General features: G+C 70.8%; 1 protein-coding gene across 1 annotated transcript; it reads right to left on the minus strand.

Moving 5' to 3' along the window:
• Positions 1–311: 311 nt before the first annotated feature.
• On the minus strand, positions 312–17,184 carry LOC135328289 (maestro heat-like repeat-containing protein family member 2B). The gene is made up of 42 exons (XM_064511332.1): positions 17,160–17,184; positions 16,007–16,146; positions 15,679–15,801; positions 15,053–15,218; positions 14,575–14,673; positions 13,909–14,060; positions 13,552–13,695; positions 13,046–13,138; positions 12,700–12,769; positions 12,494–12,607; positions 11,964–12,034; positions 11,567–11,686; positions 10,860–10,967; positions 10,511–10,670; positions 10,320–10,360; positions 9,889–10,030; positions 9,239–9,291; positions 8,858–8,965; positions 8,580–8,699; positions 8,254–8,376; positions 7,920–8,072; positions 7,649–7,675; positions 7,167–7,289; positions 6,902–6,981; positions 6,668–6,803; positions 6,445–6,540; positions 6,061–6,165; positions 5,704–5,827; positions 5,436–5,545; positions 4,997–5,149; positions 4,329–4,483; positions 4,026–4,188; positions 3,575–3,768; positions 3,066–3,203; positions 2,760–2,871; positions 2,245–2,391; positions 1,758–1,940; positions 1,337–1,492; positions 1,031–1,153; positions 787–889; positions 585–650; positions 312–435 (listed from the first exon to the last, which is right to left on the minus strand). The coding sequence occupies exons 1-42, from the start codon at positions 17,182–17,184 to the stop codon at positions 335–337; spliced, it is 4,920 nt and encodes a 1,639-aa protein (XP_064367402.1). The 3' UTR covers positions 312–334.
• Positions 17,185–17,424: the final 240 nt, after the last annotated feature.

Below are 17,424 nucleotides of genomic sequence, written 5' to 3' on the forward strand. Positions count from 1 at the left end.
CACAACCCCGCCCCTGGCCCCGCCCCCAGATCCGGCCCCGCCCGCGGGCACGCTCCTCCCCCGCCCTTCAGCCCCGCCCCCGGATCAGCTCTGACCCCGCCCCCTTCGCGGCCGCCCCGCCCCCGACGCAGTCTCTGGACCCGCCCCGGCGCTGACCACGCCCCCTGCAGCCTCCGTCCCGCCCCCGGCCCCGCCCCCTTCAGCCCCGGGACAGCGGCCCCGGCCGGAGCCCCGGGGACCCGGCGGCCAACGGGGGCGGCGGGGGGCGAAGCGGCTCCCGGGCCCCGGCGCAGAAACGCCCCGCTGCTGCGGCAGGTTCCCGGCGAGGTTTATTTCAGCGCCGCCGCGGGGGCTGCTCGAGGCCGGTGTCCCGGAGGAGCCGAGCGGCCGCCTGCTGCACCCGCGGGTCCCCGTCGCTCCGCAGCACCCGCAGAGCTGCAACGGCACCGGCACCGGCGTCAGGGCCGCACCCGGCACCGGCCCGGCCTCCCCGGCAGGGCCGTGCTGCCCCGCGGCCGCCGCCATGCCGGGGCCCAACCCCCCCCCAACCCCCGGGCCCGGGGCGCCAGGGCCCCGTCACCTACTTGCTGAGAGCGGCATCGCTTCCTCCCGCGTCAGCCACTCGAGGCCCGCGTGCTCCACGAGGACCCCTGCGCGCGCAGAGCGACACACCGACGTCAGGGCGACGCACCGACATCAGAGCGCCCCCGGGACCCCCGGCCCGGGCAGACGGGGACAGCGGCGGCGCGGGGGCAGCGGCCGCAGAGAGCGCCCGCCCCGACTCACCGGCGACATCGAGGGCCGCAGCCTGCAGCTCCCCGCAGCTCCCCAGGAAGCAGCGCCGGGCGGCGACGTACAGCATCTCCTGGTGCTCGGGGCTCTCCTGGGCCTGGGGGACGCGGGACGCGCCGTCCTTCTCGGCCGCAAGACGACCCCGCCGCCCTCGGCGCGTCGCCCGCTCCCTCCCTCCCTCTCCCGGGGCCGGCGAGGGCCCCGCAGCCCCATCGCGCCCGGGCGCACGGCTCCTCACCAGCTGGCTGCAGACGTCGCCCAGCAGCTCGGCCGCGCTCAGCCGGGTGTTGACGGCGAGGCCCTGCCGCACCCGCCGCAGCCCCAGAAACGGGGCGCACAGCCGCAGGGCGCCCTGGCACGCCTGCCAAAGAGAGGTGAGCCGGGGCGCTGGAGTCGCTACCCTGGGCGGCGCAGGGGCCACCGCGCGGGGACGCGTTCGGGGAGGCTCTGCAGAGACCCTGCGGCTGCCGAGCAGGCGGCAACGGCAGCAACGTCCCTGCGGCTGCCGCCCGGCTTCGCTTCTTGCTCCCCCCGGGGCTCTTACCATGGAGGCGCCCGGGTCGGGGTCCCGGAGGTGCAGGACGAGGGTGGCCCACGTGCTGCCCAGCTCCGCCGTGAAGAAAGACCTCCACCTGCTCGTGGCAGAGGCGGCCAGCACCCCGTACAGGGTGAAGGCCGCCGAGCGCAGCGACGCCTGCTCCTGCAACCAGAAACCCCGGCCCTCAGGCGGGCGACTGGGACGCCGCGTACGGCTGTTTCTGCAACACCTGGGCGCTGCCGGTCGAGCACGACGCCCGGAGAAAGGACCCCCACGGGGGGCACAAACAGCAGCTCCTCCGCCCGCCCCAGAGAGAAGCGTCTTCCCCGAACCCTCCCGATCCGCAGCGGCCCCTGCCCCCGCCGCCCCCTCGGACGCGCCCGCGAGGGACCCTTCGCGCAGGCGCCAGACACCACTGCTCACTCACAGCATCGAAGAACCCCTTGGTGGCCCTGGCGATGTCCCTGAAGGCGGAGCCCACAGCCTTCCCCTTCAGCTCCGTCACCACCTTCGCCAGCGCCAGCAGGCTCTCTGCCACCACCTCCGCCGCGGCCGCGTCCTCCAGGCCCCTCCGCAGCGCCTCCAGCATCGCTCCCTTGTGCTTTCGCAGCTGCCGAGCGTGACGCACACGTGAGCCTCCCGCTAGTCCTGCCTCCCACCGCCCCTCTTCCCCGTCGCCTCCAGGGGCTGAAGCTCTCAGAAGCAGCCCCCGAGCACATCGCAGCCCGAGGGGCCCGTCGGCACCTCCGTCCCCTCCGCAGCCCGGCCGGTGCCCCAGAACAGAGCGCCCTCGGGGCAGAGACTCGCAGCTGCCTCTGCTGCGCTGCCCGCTCTCTCTCATCCCCCGCAGCTCCCCGCCGGCATCTCTCCGGTCGCGCAGGGCTGCGTTTCGCGCGGAGCAAAGCCCCTCTCACCTTCTCCGGCGCCCCGCTGACCAGGTTGCCCAGGCCGCGCGCTGCCATCTGCCGCACGGTGCTGCTCGAGTCCCGCAGCTTCTCCAGCAAGGCCCTCGCGATGGGCTGGAGGCACCTCCACTCCTGCAGCGCCGGCTCCTTCATCAGCTGCAGCACAGCAACCCGGCCGTCGGCACCCGCGGACGGATGCGGACCAGGCCCGGGAGCAGCAGCCGCCCCGGGCTCCGCACGAGGAAGCCCCGCCAGCCCCGGCCGACCGCCCCGGCGCCCGGCAGCTTCCCTTGGGGCCCGGCCCAGGCTGCGGCTTCGGCCAGGCCGAGGGCAGCGCTGCCCTGTGCCCGGGGTGCTCGTGGGTGGGTGGGGGTGGGCAGGGGCCGGGGAAGGGCAGCTCCTGAGAGAGCTGCTACAAGGGGGGGTCTGCTCCCGCCGGGAACAGGACACCTTCTGCCGGCACCTTCTTGCTGGCACCCTGAGAAAAGCCCTCCTAAACCTCCCTCTCCCACCTTCTCCCTCACCTCCGCAAAGAAAGCCGCGGCCGTGACCCGCAGGTTGGCCGAGGGGGCGTCCAGCCACCGGGTCAGCACCAGCACCAGGGGCAGCGAGACGGTCCCGGCGCGGAGCAGCACCCTGCGCGCAGAGCACAGGCAGGCGACGCGCGGTCACGCAGGGCGGCACCCGGCCTCGGGCCCCCGCGATCCCCCCGCTCCCACGCGGGCTCCGCTCGGCCCCTCCGAGACGCCCGGGCCCGGGGGAAGGGTCCCGCCAGCCCCTCCCGGGTCGCGGCCACCCCGGAGCAGCGAGGCGCCTCCTCGGGCTCTCACCCGGTCAGCAGGCAGACGCCGTCGTGGTGAGCCCGGGGGTCTTCCAGGGCAGCCCAGGCGCCCTGCTGCCGCAGCAGCCGCAGCCACTTCCCGTCGAGGCACGTGCGCAGCACCGCCTCCAGGGTCTCCAGGGAAAGCCTGGGCGAGGAGAGAGCAGCGAGGCCTCAGTCACGGCGACAGGCGAAGGAAACGCTGCCGCCCGCGAGGCCTTCGCTCGCTCGTGCTGCGAAACACCCCTGGAATGACCTCTCACAACCCTGAAGCCCGACAAGCTCGAAGACACCCGGCCTAGGGACCCCAGGGACCGTCGGCTCACAAACACGCCAACAGACACCAAACCAACCAGCACGCCAACCCTCATAAAACAAGAACTACAACCAGACAGACAAACCCAAACCAAAATAGAGCCCAGGGGAAAAAACAAGTCTCCCTGGGGCACCTTCCTCCCTGGGAATCAAGGTTACGGGGACCCAAGCCTGGCCCCTGCGTCTCTGTCCCCCGGCTCCTACCTGCAAGGATTGTCGTCGCTCGCGTGGCCCTTCAGGAACAGCTTTCCCCGGGTGATGAGTGCGGAAGACGGCATCTCCTTGCCCACTGTGGCGCTGATCTGCTTCAGCAGCACCGGCAGCAGCTCCGGGAGCAGGCGCAGCACGGCCTCCGGGCTCTGCAGCGCTGACACCACCACAGAGATGGCCCGGGTCATCTGCAGAGAAATGCAACCCAAAGCCGCCTGTGAAAACGAGGCCTTTTCCCACCTGTGCCCTGCCCGCCTCGGGGACCTTCACTGCCTGCAGTTCACTCCCCTGCAGCCCGGCAGCAGCAAACGCTCTCGGCTGCCAGCGCTGCCCAGGGCCCGGCACGGCACCGGCCCGGGGGGCTCAGGGGTGTTCGCGGCGTGCGCGGAGCTCCCTCAGGCTGAAGGGTGATTTGGGCAGTCAGGTACGAAGCCGGTGCACGTACCTTGAGAGGCTCCAGCGCAGCCTCCTCCTCCTCTGCCTCGGGCTTGGCAGAGCTGCTCCTGGGCTGGTCGCTTCCCGAGTTCTTCAGTTTTTCCATCAAGACCCGCAGGACGTGGTCCACAAAGAACTTCCCCCCCAGGACCCTCCACAGCTCCTCGGTGTCACTGCAAGGGAGCAGAAGTTCCCCCGTGAGCCCCCGGGCTCTGGCACCTGCGACGCCCTCGGCAGCGCCAAACGCTCTCCTGGCCTCCACGGGGCTGGTGGCGGCTCCTGCCCGTCCGTGGGGCCGGGGCAGTGCACGTACCTGTCCATGGGCAGCTGCTTCTGCAGCAGGCTGTCGATGACGGCCCCGGGGTGGTAGAGGGCGAGCAGGGACACGGCCTCCAGGAGGAAGTGCCGGAGCGTGTCCTGCTGCATGGTCGGCATCCGGACGTAGATGATGCTCAGGATTTCTGGCACCTGAACGCAGACCACAAGAGCCGTCGTCTCCATCCTCTCTTGCTCCTCCCGCACGGCCCAGGCACCCCCACTCGGCCCACGAGCAATTCCTGCTCCCCGACCAGTTCTCGGGACCCAGCCCTAAAGCCCCAAGGCTCTGCGCAGCGGCGGGGGGACGCTGGACCGCCACGGGGACACATCTCTGCTGCCCACCGAGGGCGACGCCGAGGAGCCACCCTGGGCTCCTCGGGCCGGGAGGGCTGAGCATCGCGCCCGAGAACCGGGGAGCAACTGGGCACTTTGGGTGCCTCAGCTCTAACTGCCTCCGTCGTGGGAGCCACCGGGGTTTGGCCCAGCAGGGTCAGTGCCACCGGACGAAGAACAACCCCGGGATGAGGCTGCCGGCACTCGGATTCGACAGAGCCCTCGGCGCTGCGCACCAGGGGCGGCGCTTTGGCTCCCGGCACCTGCACGAGGTGCCCGGCAGCGGCGGAGGCGGGAAGGCCCGAGCCCCCGGGAAAAGGCGTCTCTCACCTCCGTGAGCAGCTGCCCCCCGCACGTCTCCAGGAAGGTGAGCAGCCACTCGCCCGCTGCCTGAGCACACGCGGACTGGGCCAACAGCATCCCGTCCAGGGCGGCAGAGAGGAAGTCCGTGGCCTGCGCTGGCGGGATGTGTTTGCAGACGATCTGGGGAGACATCAGAAACGGGAGAGGCCACGTCACAGGTCTGCTCCGGCCCTTCGGAAAGGAGAGGAGACTCGAGCGCGCGGCCGGCGGGGCAGTTCGCTGGGCCCGCAGGGTGCCAGGGCTTTACGGGGCAGCTGTGCAGGCAGGGCCTGCCGTGCTCTGTGCCGCTCGACAGCCGCTTGCTGCTCCCTTGGCTCTCCCAAAACGCAGCGGGGCCCCGGCAGCGAAGCAGGGAGCCGCGCGGGAGCCCGGGCACCGGCTCCCCCCGCGCCGTGGGGCCAGGCACCTTTCTGAGTCTGGAGGAAGCCTGGCGCAGAGCCTCGGCGTCTGGGGCGCTCAGCCGCTGGCACAAGGGCTGCACCTCGTCCTCCTCGGCCCCCGTCTCCAGCGTCCTGCCTGCAGGGAGCACCAGGAGAGAAGGGCGGCGATGGCGACGGAGACCCACCTCTGGCCCAGGGGCCGAGAGGAAGGAAGAACGGAGCCCGGCCCCTTGCAGTCGTGGGGCGCGGGGGGCAGCGGGGGGCTGGCCGAGGCCGGGAGGGGGCTGCCCTCACCTTGTATGCGGAGGAGGTGGCCGAGGCAGGCCCCTGCCCGCTGGCAGGACGTGGCCAGCGAGTCGCAGGTGAAAGGCGCCAGCAGTCCCACCATGGAGCCAAAGGGCCCGAAAGAGGTTTCTCCCTGGGGAAACACAAGGACGACGAGGAGGTCGCGGGCAGCCCTGGCGGCCAATCTCCCTCTCCCGGCTGTGCTGGCGCCCGAGCCGTGGCAGGGCATCGGGGCAGGCAGCGGTGCAGCCCCACAGCCCGGGAGACCCAAAACCCAGCGCCCGGCGTGGGGCAGAGCTCCCTGCTGGGGCCGCAGCCAGCGGGGAGGGGGGACACGGCGTGCGGGGGTGGGGGGTCCCTTCTCACCGTGAGCTCGAATCGCTCCTCGAAAGCGCCCAGCAGCTGGGCGCAGGCCTGCAGGGCCCTCTCCCGCTCCCACTCCTTGGCCGAGGTGAGCCAGTACTCCAGCACCTGCGGAAGAGCACACCCGGCTCACACCGGTCCCCCCGGCCGTCCCGGCCTGCCCACCGCCACCCCAGACGCCTCCCTCCCGCCCAGAGTCCCGCCCAGGAGCTGCCGCCTCGGCAGCCGGTGGCGCGGCCCCTTGCGTCCCCAGCAGCCCCTCACGGAGGGCACCGGCGCAGACCTGCCCCACGGCCACCTCGCGCTGACCCCGCCGCCTCCACAGCCCAGCTCTCCCCACGCAGCCGGCACTGGTGACGCCTTCCCCGTCCCCCCACGGACACTCACGTGCAGCATCTCCGCGAGCCAGTCCGAGCTGAGGTCTTCCTCCAGCAGGGCCGTCAGCAGCTCGCCGAGAGCCCCCATGGTCCGCGCGTGCAGACCCTGAGCGCGGGGAGAAGGACGGGCGTTGGGCCGCGCTCGGAGACGCCCAGCTCGGCCGCAGGGGCAGAGCGCGGCGCGTGCTGCGGGGGATCCCCGGAGAGGCCGGCAGAGAAGGGCCGGCAGGTACCTGCACGTGCCCGGCGTCCGCCGCCGTCGCCCCCTCCTCTTCCGCCGGCTCCAGGGCAGGCAGGGGCATCACGCTCTGCACACACTGATCCAGGAGGTCGCGGTTTTCCTCCCGGCTCAGCGATGGCTTCAGTTTGCTGGCAGAGAAAGAGGGAAACACACACGCGTCTCACTCCCGCTCCCCAGAGCGGCGGCTCAGACGACACCCCCCGCAGCCCCGGCGCACAGACCCTACCTCAAGTGCCCCACGGCCACAAACGCCTCCCGGCGCACGGGGGACGCCAGGCGATCCCGGGGCTCCCCCTGCACGAAGCCCTGCAGGTCACGGAGACACGCGCACAGTGGGCAGCGGGCGGCCGCCGAGAGCCCTCCCGCCGGCACCAGGCTCCGGGCGCTCCAGAGGTCGCGCGCGGCCAAGGCGGAGCATCGCGCCTCGGGGCGACCGGCCTCGGGGCTCGGCCCCGACCTCCCCGCGGCACCGGCCCGGCCCCGGCACTCACCAGCAAGGTGTCCAGCAGCTCCCGTTTGCGGCAGAGCTCCACGCCGCGGGAGCCCCCCGCCACCCGCACGGCCCGGCTGACCTCGGCGACGCTCCGGATCAGCGCCAGCTTGAGCTGCACGTCCTGCGTCCCGGCACAGGGAAACACGGCGGCGCCGGTGAGGAACTCCTCAGAGCGCCGAGGGCTCAGCGAGGAGCACGGCGGGCAGCCCAGCCCCAGAGCACGGCGCGCAAGGGCCACTGCGTCTGCCCAGCGCCTCGGGCACCTCGGCTCGGCACGCGGGTCGCAGGAAGGAAACCTCCTCTCCCCTCCCGGGAAGAAGCTCCCCCCGCGGAGGCACGAGCTTTCCCGGCTACCCACCGCAAGGAGACCCCCGGCCCCCGGCCCCCGGCCCGGGGAGCGGGAGGGCGAGTCCGGCACGCCTGCGAGGGGAAAGGGGTGCGGGAAGGGCCGCGAGCAAGGCCCCGGGGGGCAGGACTTACCTTGGTGGAGAAGGAGAAGCCCAGCACCTGGAAGGGGAAAGGCGGTGGGGTGAGAGGCAGAGAACCAAGGCGCACAGACGCGGGACACGCAGCAGCGGCCCCGGAGCGCACAGACCCCGCGGGGCAGCAGGGACGAACCAGGGCTGCCGCGTCCCCCTCCGCCAGCACGGGCAGGGCACAACCGCCCCCGGGGCGCTGGGGGCAGTCGGCGCTCGCGGGAGCTTCGGGGAAGACCCACGTCTGCGTGGCCGCCCTGCGCCCGCGCACCCACCTGGCAGCTGGCGCGGTAGTGCCGCAGGATGCGCCCCACGACGTCGCTCTCCACGCGGGCCAGGAGCTGCTCCGGCGGGGCGCGGAGCGCGATCCGGCCGTAGGCCAGCACGAGGGCCGCGTGCCTCCCCGCTCTCTTCCCCTGGTGGTATTCCTGCGCCGCGGGAGAAGCCGCGAGACGTCAGCCCGGCGCCTCCGTCGGGCCCCGGCTCCCGCTGCCTCCCGGCGAAGGAGCCGCCCCGCTTTCCACGCAGCAGCCACCCCTGGGCCGCCGCTGGTTTGGAAGTGGAAACAAAGCAGAGGACAAAGGAGCCAGGACGCCCGGCATCCTTTACCTTCAGGCGTTTGAAAGCCCCGGACACTGGTCTTTCCTCCATGGACGCCCCAAACTCCTGCAGCACCTCCAAGGCAAGGTGGAAGTGGCTCTCGGCAGAGCCGGCCACAACCGAAATCATCGCCTGCAACACAAGGGAAAGGGTGAGGCGGCCTCTGGCCGACACTCACCACGGCAAGCTCCGAGCGACACTCGCGATATCCTCCGACGGGAACAGCAGCGGCAAGGAAAGGAGGAGAGCCTGGAGCGCTCTGCTCGGAGAGATCGCCGCTCCCCTGGGAATACCGAGGGGCTCCGGGGAAAGCAGGGGGAGAAGAGGAAACTCACCTCTCTCTCAGACACCTCCAAGTAATTCATCCTTAACAGATACTTCTTCATTTCCCCACGGACGTAGGGGACGTGCCGACACGCTGCCAGGGACACCCCGACAGCTTTATACAGGAAGGCCTGAAAGACAAGCGGCCACCCCAGACGTGGTCACGCACGGTCTGGCGGCACAGAGCCGGCCGCGACGCACCAGCCCGCACCAGGCCCGGCTGAGCTGGCCGCGGCGCCCGGCCGTTCCGCTCGGCTCCCGCAGAAACGAGGCCTCGGCAGGGACCCACCTGCTCCCGGGACGGCCGGGGGTAGCTGCCCGTCTGCTGGCTCAGCTCCAAGCTCAGGCCCACGGTCCAGGCCTGGCTCTCGATCGTCTCCAGCGACGTCCTCAGGAACTAGGGGAAACACAAGTTGAAGCGAAGCCCCCGCAGAGCGGGTCACGACGTGCGACGACGGGACACGGCACAACACGACACGACCCTCTGTGATCCACAGCTGTTTGCAAAACAAAATCCCCAGGGCCTTTGCAGGGGGTCTTTCCCGTGTTTCCTGTTTTCTGAACAAAACCGGCATTTCCCTGCTCAGGGCTCCCCTGCTCCTGGTTACCTTTCCACCCACACCTTCCCCCTTCCCCACCGGTAGTTGCTGCCCTCGCAGCAGTGCTGTACCTTGAGCAGAAGCTGCTCCCACTCGGCAGAGTCCAGGCAGCTCTCGCTTTGCCCTACAAAGCCGGAGCAGGAAAACCCTCCGTGTTACTTAGCGCCAGAGAAGAGCCCGGGGGCTCCTTGGCACTCAAACACCCTCCGGCTCCCACGCCAGAAGGGGCCCAAGCCGCGAGGAAGGCTCAAGCCCTGATGCCGAACTCTTGGCCGGGCTCAGGACACCTGACGGACCCTGGGGACGGGGGACAGGGGCACGGACTCAGCTCAGCCACACGCCCGCCGGTCCCAGTCCCCATCGCTCGACTGCAGCTCCAGAGCAAACCAGGCCCTCGCACGAGGGCTTGGACCATGCACACACGTTTGCACCAGGACACGTTTCACCCACCCCCAGGAGCGCCGAGTCCGGCCCTCCCAAACACCCACCCAGTGAGGACGCCGGGGTGCTGCCACACCTGCTCGTGGCAGTGACGGGCAAGAAAGGCCCCGTCCCCCAGATGAACTGCTCCTGGGCGTCAGCGCTGCTCCCTGGAAGGGCAACGGCTGCAGAGCCGGTGCTGAGAAACCCAGGGCCAATTCCCCTCCCTCACGCCTGGACGCCGCCTTCTCCTGCCTCCCCTTCGGCCTCTCCAGCCTCCTCCTCCCCGACGGCACGTTACCTTCCAGGCACTGCAGCAGGAAGGGGATCTTCACGGCCCACACCATCCCCAGGGCGCCGTGGATCTCTGCGGACAGGGCCCGCAGCAGCCGCAGGGCAGCGACGCCGCAGCCGCCGCCGGCGTGAGGAGCCGCCGCCACCACCTGGGAGAGGGCAGGCGAGACCCGGGCTCGGGGCGGCCGGAGGAGCCGCAGCTTCTCCCCGCACGGAGGGCGGTCGCCCGGCCCCGGCCCAGCCGGGAGCTTCTCCCCGGCGCCGCCGGCTTCTCCCCCGCGCAGCAGCAGGGTCCCGCGGGGCCGGGGAGGCTCCGACTCGCTCCCGCACGCCGCTTCCTCCCCGCGGGCTGCCGGCCCCGGCCTGCGACGCGGCTCTGCCCCGACCTCTCCCGCCGCCTCCAGGCCCCGAAGCGCTTTCCCCGGGGCCCCTACTCACCAGCAGGCGAGCCAGCAGGGCCTGCGGCCTCGGCAGCTTGGCTGCGAGGAGACAGAAAGGCCGGTGAGAGCGGCACGACTCGCCGTACCCTGCCCCTGCCCGGGCTGGGCAGCCCCCACGCGGCCCACGGGCTGGTGCCCCGGCCCCGGCACAGCCCGGCACGGCTCACGGCGAGAGTTTCGGCTTCCTACCTCGCTGCCGGGAGGCCGCGACGTTGGGCTCCTCCTCTCCGTCCTCGCCCCCTGCTCTCCCCCGGCTCTCGGCCAGCTCTCGCAGGCACCGGCAGAGCGGCACCAACGTGCCGGTGTACTGGGCTGGCACCACGTACTGCAGCAGCCGCGGCCACAGGAGCTGCAGGGAAGGACGAGGCCACTCAGCACGTCGCGGTTCCCACCTCCGTGCCAGCTCCAGCTCGTTTCAGCTCCGAGATGGAAACGACGCTCTGCACTTCCACTCGCCTTGTGCGCCTGAGGGGCTGCTCGGGGAGCACTTTGGGGAGAGCGGGGCAGGGAGGCAGCAGCAGGGCGCGGGACGACTTACTTTGGTCATCCCCCGGACGGAGACGTCCAGGGAGCGCAGGATGTCCAAGCACAGGGCTTGAAGATCTGCTGCTTCCTGCGCTTCTGCCTCAGACAGCTTTCCCTGCGCCTGCAAGACACGGTTGGGACAGCACCAGCATCAGCCCCTGTCCCCGAGACGGCAGGTGAAGCCTGAACCACCCAGCGCTGCCGGGATGCTCCCCCGGGAGCCCCCATCTCCGGAGGCAGGAGAGAGCAGAAAGTCCCACGGGAGGGGCCAGATCCCAGGGGAAGGAAGCACTAAACAGGCTGCGACCAGGGAGACCCGCTGCTCCTCGGGGCGGTCGCCAGCGTCGTCAGTCGGGGTGTCGGGATTACGAGCTCCTCCGGGGCCCAAGCGATGCCGCAGCGGCACCGAGCCGGTGCAAGGAGGTTGCCCTGCGGCGGGGCTGCGCTCGGTGACAGCGCTGAAACGGCAGCACGCACGGCCCAGCGGAGTCACGGCCCAGGCAGCGCCGCAGTCGGGTTTGTTACGTGCTGGTGGGAGGCCAAAGCACCCCCCGGCCTCCTCCGAGATCCCCCCGGGAACGGCGGTGGGGACGCCGCTCGGCCCTCTGCACCGGGGACTGCAGCCCTGCTGGGGGGGCTCCCCATTCCCAGGGCACCCGCAGGGGCTCCCCGGACACCCCGGGCACACAGCAAAGCCGAAGCGCCGCGCTCTGCCCTCACCAGTCTGCCGGAGGCCTGGCTGAACGTGGCGAAGACGTGGGCCACCAGGTCCCAGGCCGAGCAGCTCTGGACGCTGCAGCCCAGCAGCTCCTTGGTGAAGCGCAGCGCTGCCCTCGCCACCTGCCACGGAGCACGTTGCAGTTACCCCCTCTGCTCAAAAGCCCGGGGGCAGACGCCTTCGCACCCACCCAGCCCCTGTGCCCCGCGCGGAGACCGTGGGGGTGCGGGAGGCCCCGCTGCTCCCACAGCCACGGCCACGCAGGAGCATTTCCACGGGGAAACGCTCCCCTAGGCTCGATCCCCAGCAGCAGCCCTGCCGGGGGCTGGCCAGGCTCTGCCCCCAGCAAAAGCTTTCTCTGCCGCCCACCGCGGTGCCGCCCCGCGCCAACCAGCTCACCTTCCTGCTGGGGTCTCCCAGCGCGCAGCGCACCGCCTGCACGAGCAGGGGCAGGCTCTGGCCTCTCTCTGCTGCTGGGAAAGACGGGGAGAGGCAGGCGCTCAGGCAGAGCCCTCGGGTCAGCAGGGAGCTGCCAAAGCTCCCAGCTCGCTCACATACGAGCGGCACCGAAAACCCGGGACAAGACGGTGACGGCTGAGGAAGCAGCAGAGTCCCCCAGCGACTCCGTTTACAGACACAACCGGGTGACGGGACCGACTGTTTTAACACCACAGAGCGCTGCAGAAATGCGAGGGGTACAAGTAGCTCATGTCCCTGCCCCATCACCGAGCGTCAAGCACCGTCACTGGTGCGTCGCCATTTACAGCCGCCCCATCACATCCCTGTCCCTGCAGCCGCGTGGCAGCTCAGGTGGGGAACACACGCTTTGCAGCTCGTCTCAGGCGTTTGTTCATCACTGGCAGCCGTGTCTGCCCCCAGCCCGGCAGCCCAAACCCCTGGCCGGCCTCGCTGCGCCCCGCGGCACTGACCTGTGGGGCGCACCAGGGCTCTGAGCAGATCCAAGGACACCACGCGCGCGGCCTCGCTCCGACTCCCCAGCTGCGAGCGCAGAAAGGCCACCGTGTCCTCAGGGCAAACTCGGGCTGCGAGGGAAGAGTCGTGCTCTGCGTTAGCCAGAGAGTAGGGAGAGAGCAGCGAGGGCACAGCGGTGTCCCGTGGAGTCTCCTCCCCTCACCCAGCAGCAGGACGCAGGAGGACAGCTCCGACCGGTGCTCCCCGCTGTGCTGCTTGCTCCCGTCACTGAGCTGTGGGAACAAGGGGCGCTTTAGAGAGAAGAGCACCAGCTCCGAGGGGGCTGGAAAGAAACTGCTCCCTCCGCTCTGGCCTTCCCGGGGGCTTTGGCTACAACAGCCTCTGGACACCGCAGTGGGAGGTGACTCCCAAATATCTGCACAGACCTGGCCTTAAGGTAGGTCCCGCTGCAAGGACGCTCTGCCCGGCCGCCCAGCAGGACCTTCCTGTCCCTGTGGGTCAGGTCTGCTGCACCCAGCGCAAGCGGTACGGGGTCGGGCTGCCCTTACCTGGCGGTGCACAGCGGTGCCGATGGCCTCAACCTCGTCCTGGGGGATGGGGACCTGCACTTCCCCCAAAACCGCCAGGAAATAACTCAGCGCCTGCAAGGGAACGGGGGTGGGAAGAAGAGCGGGGCTGTCACCTAAAGCAACGTCTTAAGAAAGGAAACCCGGCGTTTCTGTGATGAACTCCACTCCAGGCCCCAGGAAAATAACCTAAACTCTCGACGGTGCCTGGGCGTTAGAGCAGAGCCCCTCGCGTGCACGACGCCCCAGGGACGGGGGTCGAGGCCTCCCTTCCCGAGGAGGTCGGCCCCGGGGATGCTCAGCTCCCTCTCGGCCCCACCTGCGCTGCTCTGGCGCTGCCCGAGAAGCCCAGCAGGCCTCAAGCCTCCCCTGCTCCCCCCCTTTCTTCTCAAGGGGTCCCGGCTCCTCCAGGCACCCCACAGCCCCCCAACACCTCGCGGCACACGCACAGACCCCACAGCCTCACCGTGCCCCACACAACGCCTCACCTTGGTCACCCGGAAAGAGTCCTGGACCTGCTGGTACTGGCCCAGGAGCCAGGGGAGCTGCTCCCACACGCGCTCGCGGTGCTCTTCCTCGCGCACGAGGAGGCCCATCATGGCAGCCATCGCCCCCAGGACGGCCTGCTTGGCCTGCAGGGAGGGCAGCGAGACGCTCTTCAGCGGGGCCCCAGGTCCTTCCCCCCCGACACGGTCTGCCCTCCCCACGGAGAGGCAGCGCCCTGCTCCCCTGGAGGAGAAGGCCTTGCTCCGGAGGAGAGGGCACGTCCCCACCCCGGCCCCCCCGGATCCGGCCCTGCCCAAAGGCCCCCGGCGTCGCGGGGCCGGCGCGGCAGCCGCTCTCACCTCCTCCTCCTCGCAGCCCAGCCAGCTCCCCACCGCGTGGCCGAAGAGCGGGGAAACGCTGCTGCAGAGCTGGGCCTGCCCCACGCGCGGGAAGCTGCACTGCTCCCAGGCGCCCAGGTAGCTGTTCACGGCCTTCGACCACTGCTCCAGGACTGCGGCGAGAGAGGGCGCAAGGGTCAGGGAGAGCCCGTGGCGGGGACGAGGCCTTGCTCTGCCGCCCCAGCCTGCCCTCGGCCGCAGCCCCCCGCTCGCCGCGGCTCCATCCGAGACCGGCTCCGGCCCCAGGCACAAGCCGCGCGGTGCTCGGAGGTGCCCCGATGGAAACGCTGCACTGTTGCTCTCCTCCTCCCCATCACTCCTCCTCCTCCTCCTCCTCCTCCTCCTCCTCCTCCCAGCCGTGCTCCCCTCCCGCGCTTCCCCCTGTGTCCCTGCCCCAGCCGTCCCAAACACTCGCCCTCTCCCCCGAAACCCCCCAAAACCAGCCCGCCCTGCACGCAGCAGGCGGGAGGGAGCCGGGGCAGAGCTCGGAGCCCGGCAGGTCGCACCGGGAGCAAAGCGCCGCAGCAGAGGCGCCGAGGCTGCCCCTGCCCCTGCCCCTGCCCCTGCCCCTGCCCCTGCCCCTGCCCCTGCCCCTGCCCTGCCCCTGCCCGCGGGGCCGACACTCACCGCTGCAGACGGCGCGCAGGGTCCGGCTGCTCCCCACCTGGCTCAGCATCGTGCGCAGGGCGAAGAGCGTCATGCCCACGAAGGGGACGCACCGCAGGGCTGCGGAGAGGGCCGGGCAGAGGCGCAGAGAGCGGCCGCCGTCACGGGGAGCCGGGGCAGTGCACGGGGGAGCCCCAGGGGAGCGCGGCGGGGGCCCAGGGGGGTGCCAGAGCTGCCGCAGGGGCTGGGGCAGGCCCCGGCGTGGGGACGGCTTGCCGGGACTCGATGGGGTGCTGGTGCCGGCCCTGAGTGGGGAGCGGGGCAGCCCTTCGGGGGCCTGGGAGGGCGGCGGGGGCAGAGCCGGCCCCAGCAGCCAGCGAGGGGCACCGAAACCTTGCAGCCTCCAGTTCAGCACGGAGCATTTTGGGGAGATCGGGGAGGATCCCTTCTCCCGGGTACCGCAGACCACAGCCCCGAGCCGGAGGCCGAGGGGCCCTACCGTAGCTGCTGGCCAGCTTGCCCAAGGTGACGAACACGAGGTCCTCGGAGATCTCTCCCAGGGCCCTCAGGCGGCACTGCAGCTCGCACATGACGCTGTCGAAGTGGCAGCGGGCCAGAGCCACCAGGACGTCGCTGGCGGCCGTCCGCACCTGCTCCGTCACGCCCTGGCGAGAGCCACGAACCTCCCTCAGCGGGAGAAAGGCCCAAGGCGCCGGCAGCGACCGCCTGCCTCCAGCTCTCGGTTCCTGCCTCGGCCACCTCCCCGCTCAGCCCCGGGCATCGCCCCCCAAATCCACTGCAGCGACGAGTCCCCAAGGCCTTTGCCTCCAGGAAACACTTGCTGGTGCAGAAATCGCGGCCCTGCACGTCCCAGCTCCGCCACCAGCCCTGGGCGCAGGCGCCGCCGGCACAGGCAGCTGCTCTGCTCTGCGCTCCCTCTGCAGCGGGGCTGGATACGGCCTTTTCTATCGCGGAGCCGCATCCGCGGGGAAGGAGCTGTCACAGGGGTCTGGGAACCTCTGACGGGGCTTAGTGCTAGACACACGTCCTCAGAGCCCTCCTACGTTTTACCAAACCGGGCTCTAGCCAGGCGCCTCTGGCTGCCTTCAGAGAGGAGCAGCTCACCTGCGCCGCTCTCATGTCCCTCGAGGCCGCTGCGATCACTCTGGCCAGGACAGCGCTCTGCACGCGGCCGTCGTCGCCCTGCAGGACTCTCTCCAGCTCTCGGTAGACCTCCGCTCTGTCGCCCTGGGGACACGGCCCAGAAGGGAAGAGCTTGGCCTTGCCTTTCCTCAGTGCCAGGGAGCCCCAGAGCCGGGGACACGGGCCCCGCCAGCGGCAGCGTTTGCAGCACGCGCGGGTGGCAGGAGGGCGGCGGCGCCCTCGGGAAACCAGGGGCCCTGCCGGGCACCCGCAAACCCAGGCCCGGCACAGCGCGACGCCCCCGCCTCACCTCCTCCTCTTGCAGGCGGTTTGACAGAGAAGCCACTCGCCCAGCAAAGGTGGGGACGGCTGCAGGGACGGACTCTGCTGCCCCGCCTCCATCCTCCCGAACGGGAGGCCGGGACCAGCAACCTCCACAAGTGAAGAGACCTGCAAGGAGAGACCCAGAGGACAAGCGTCAGCTCTGCTGGCCTCAGCTGTCTGCACCAGCTCGGGCCAAACGCCTCCCCGGCCGGGAGAGAAACCCCTCTGCTCCCCACTAACGCTGGCCGAGGCTGTGCTCGCAGCAGGGCAGGCGGCAGGGCGAGGGCAGGCACTCCTCCCCTCGGTTTGGCACTGTTGAGACCACCCCTGCAGACTGCTCCAGCCTGGGCTGCCCAGTACGAGACAGACACCGAAATGCCAGGGCGAGTCCAGCAAAGGGCCACCGCTGCAAAGGGCTGGCGGCCAGAGCACATCAACTGTGAGGAGAGGCCACGAGAGCTGGCTTGGGTCAGCCTGGAGGAGGCTGGGGAACCGCGCTGCTGCCAGCAGCTACTAAACAGGGGGTGCAGAGGAGCTGGAGTGTGGCTCTGCTCAGAGACACCTGCTGATGGGCCGGGAGGCAGTGGGGACAACCTGGGAGACAGGAAATTCCCGTGAAACACCAGGAAGCAATTCTCCCCCCGAGGGTGGCCGAGCAAGGAAGTAGGTGCTTGCGGAGGCTGCGGGTCCTCCATCCTCGGAGACACCCGGAGATGCTCCCACCCTGACGAGACACGGTCCATGCAGCCCTGCTTGGAGCCGAAGTTCGGACCCCACCCCACGAGGTCCCGTCCCCCCTCAGTTCCCCGCGCACGTAACACCCAGAGCCAGGCTGGTTTGGGGCCTCTGCTACCCAACCAGGGATCAGTACTGGAGCCACCAGGCCCATCAGGCCCGACTCCCCGTGAGCCAGCACCGAGGTGCCCGGCAGTGCTGGGGGCATCCCGAGGCAGGGGCACGGCTCTGCACAGTTTGCTCCGTGTCCTGTCTCCCTCACGCTCAGGGCACGTCGGCTCCTTGTGTTTTGTGGAAAGCCCGTCAAACGGGGGCCCGGAGGGAGCCACGCGGGAGCACGGAGGAGGCCGGCTGGCCGGCGGCACTGAATGTCGGGGGGTCTCCTGCGGGCCCCAGCCCCTCACCTCGGAGCGCCCGGAGTCTCCGCATGGCGCCGGGCCAGGGACAGCGCTGCTGCGCCAGCCCTGCCTGAGGACAGAGCGGGACCGCGGGGACCCGCTCCTGCGCGCCACCCTCACCGCCCCAGAGCGCTGCGGCCAATGAGGGCCTGCCCCGGACACGCCCGCCTACATCACAGAGGGCCCAGACCAATGGGGGCCTGCTTGGGGACACGCCCCCGCCCATCACAAAGGGCTGCTGGCCAATCAAGGCTTGCCCCAGCACACACCC

The sequence above is a fragment of the Dromaius novaehollandiae genome, chromosome 4 (genome assembly GCF_036370855.1).
Source record: "Dromaius novaehollandiae isolate bDroNov1 chromosome 4, bDroNov1.hap1, whole genome shotgun sequence".
Classification (NCBI taxonomy): domain Eukaryota; kingdom Metazoa; phylum Chordata; class Aves; order Casuariiformes; family Dromaiidae; genus Dromaius; species Dromaius novaehollandiae.

Bases quoted from the DNA above. Each gene is read 5' to 3' on its own strand.
- LOC135328289 (XM_064511332.1), bottom strand. From the start codon at position 17,184: ATGCGGAGACTCCGGGCGCTCCGAG. The intron at 9,292-9,888 runs GTAACGTGCCGT...CCGGCTTTGTAG, and splicing joins CCTGCTGCAGTGCCTGGAAG to GGCAAAGCGAGAGCTGCCTG. The intron at 5,828-6,060 runs GTGAGAAGGGAC...GTGTTTCCCCAG, and splicing joins AGGAGCGATTCGAGCTCACG to GGAGAAACCTCTTTCGGGCC.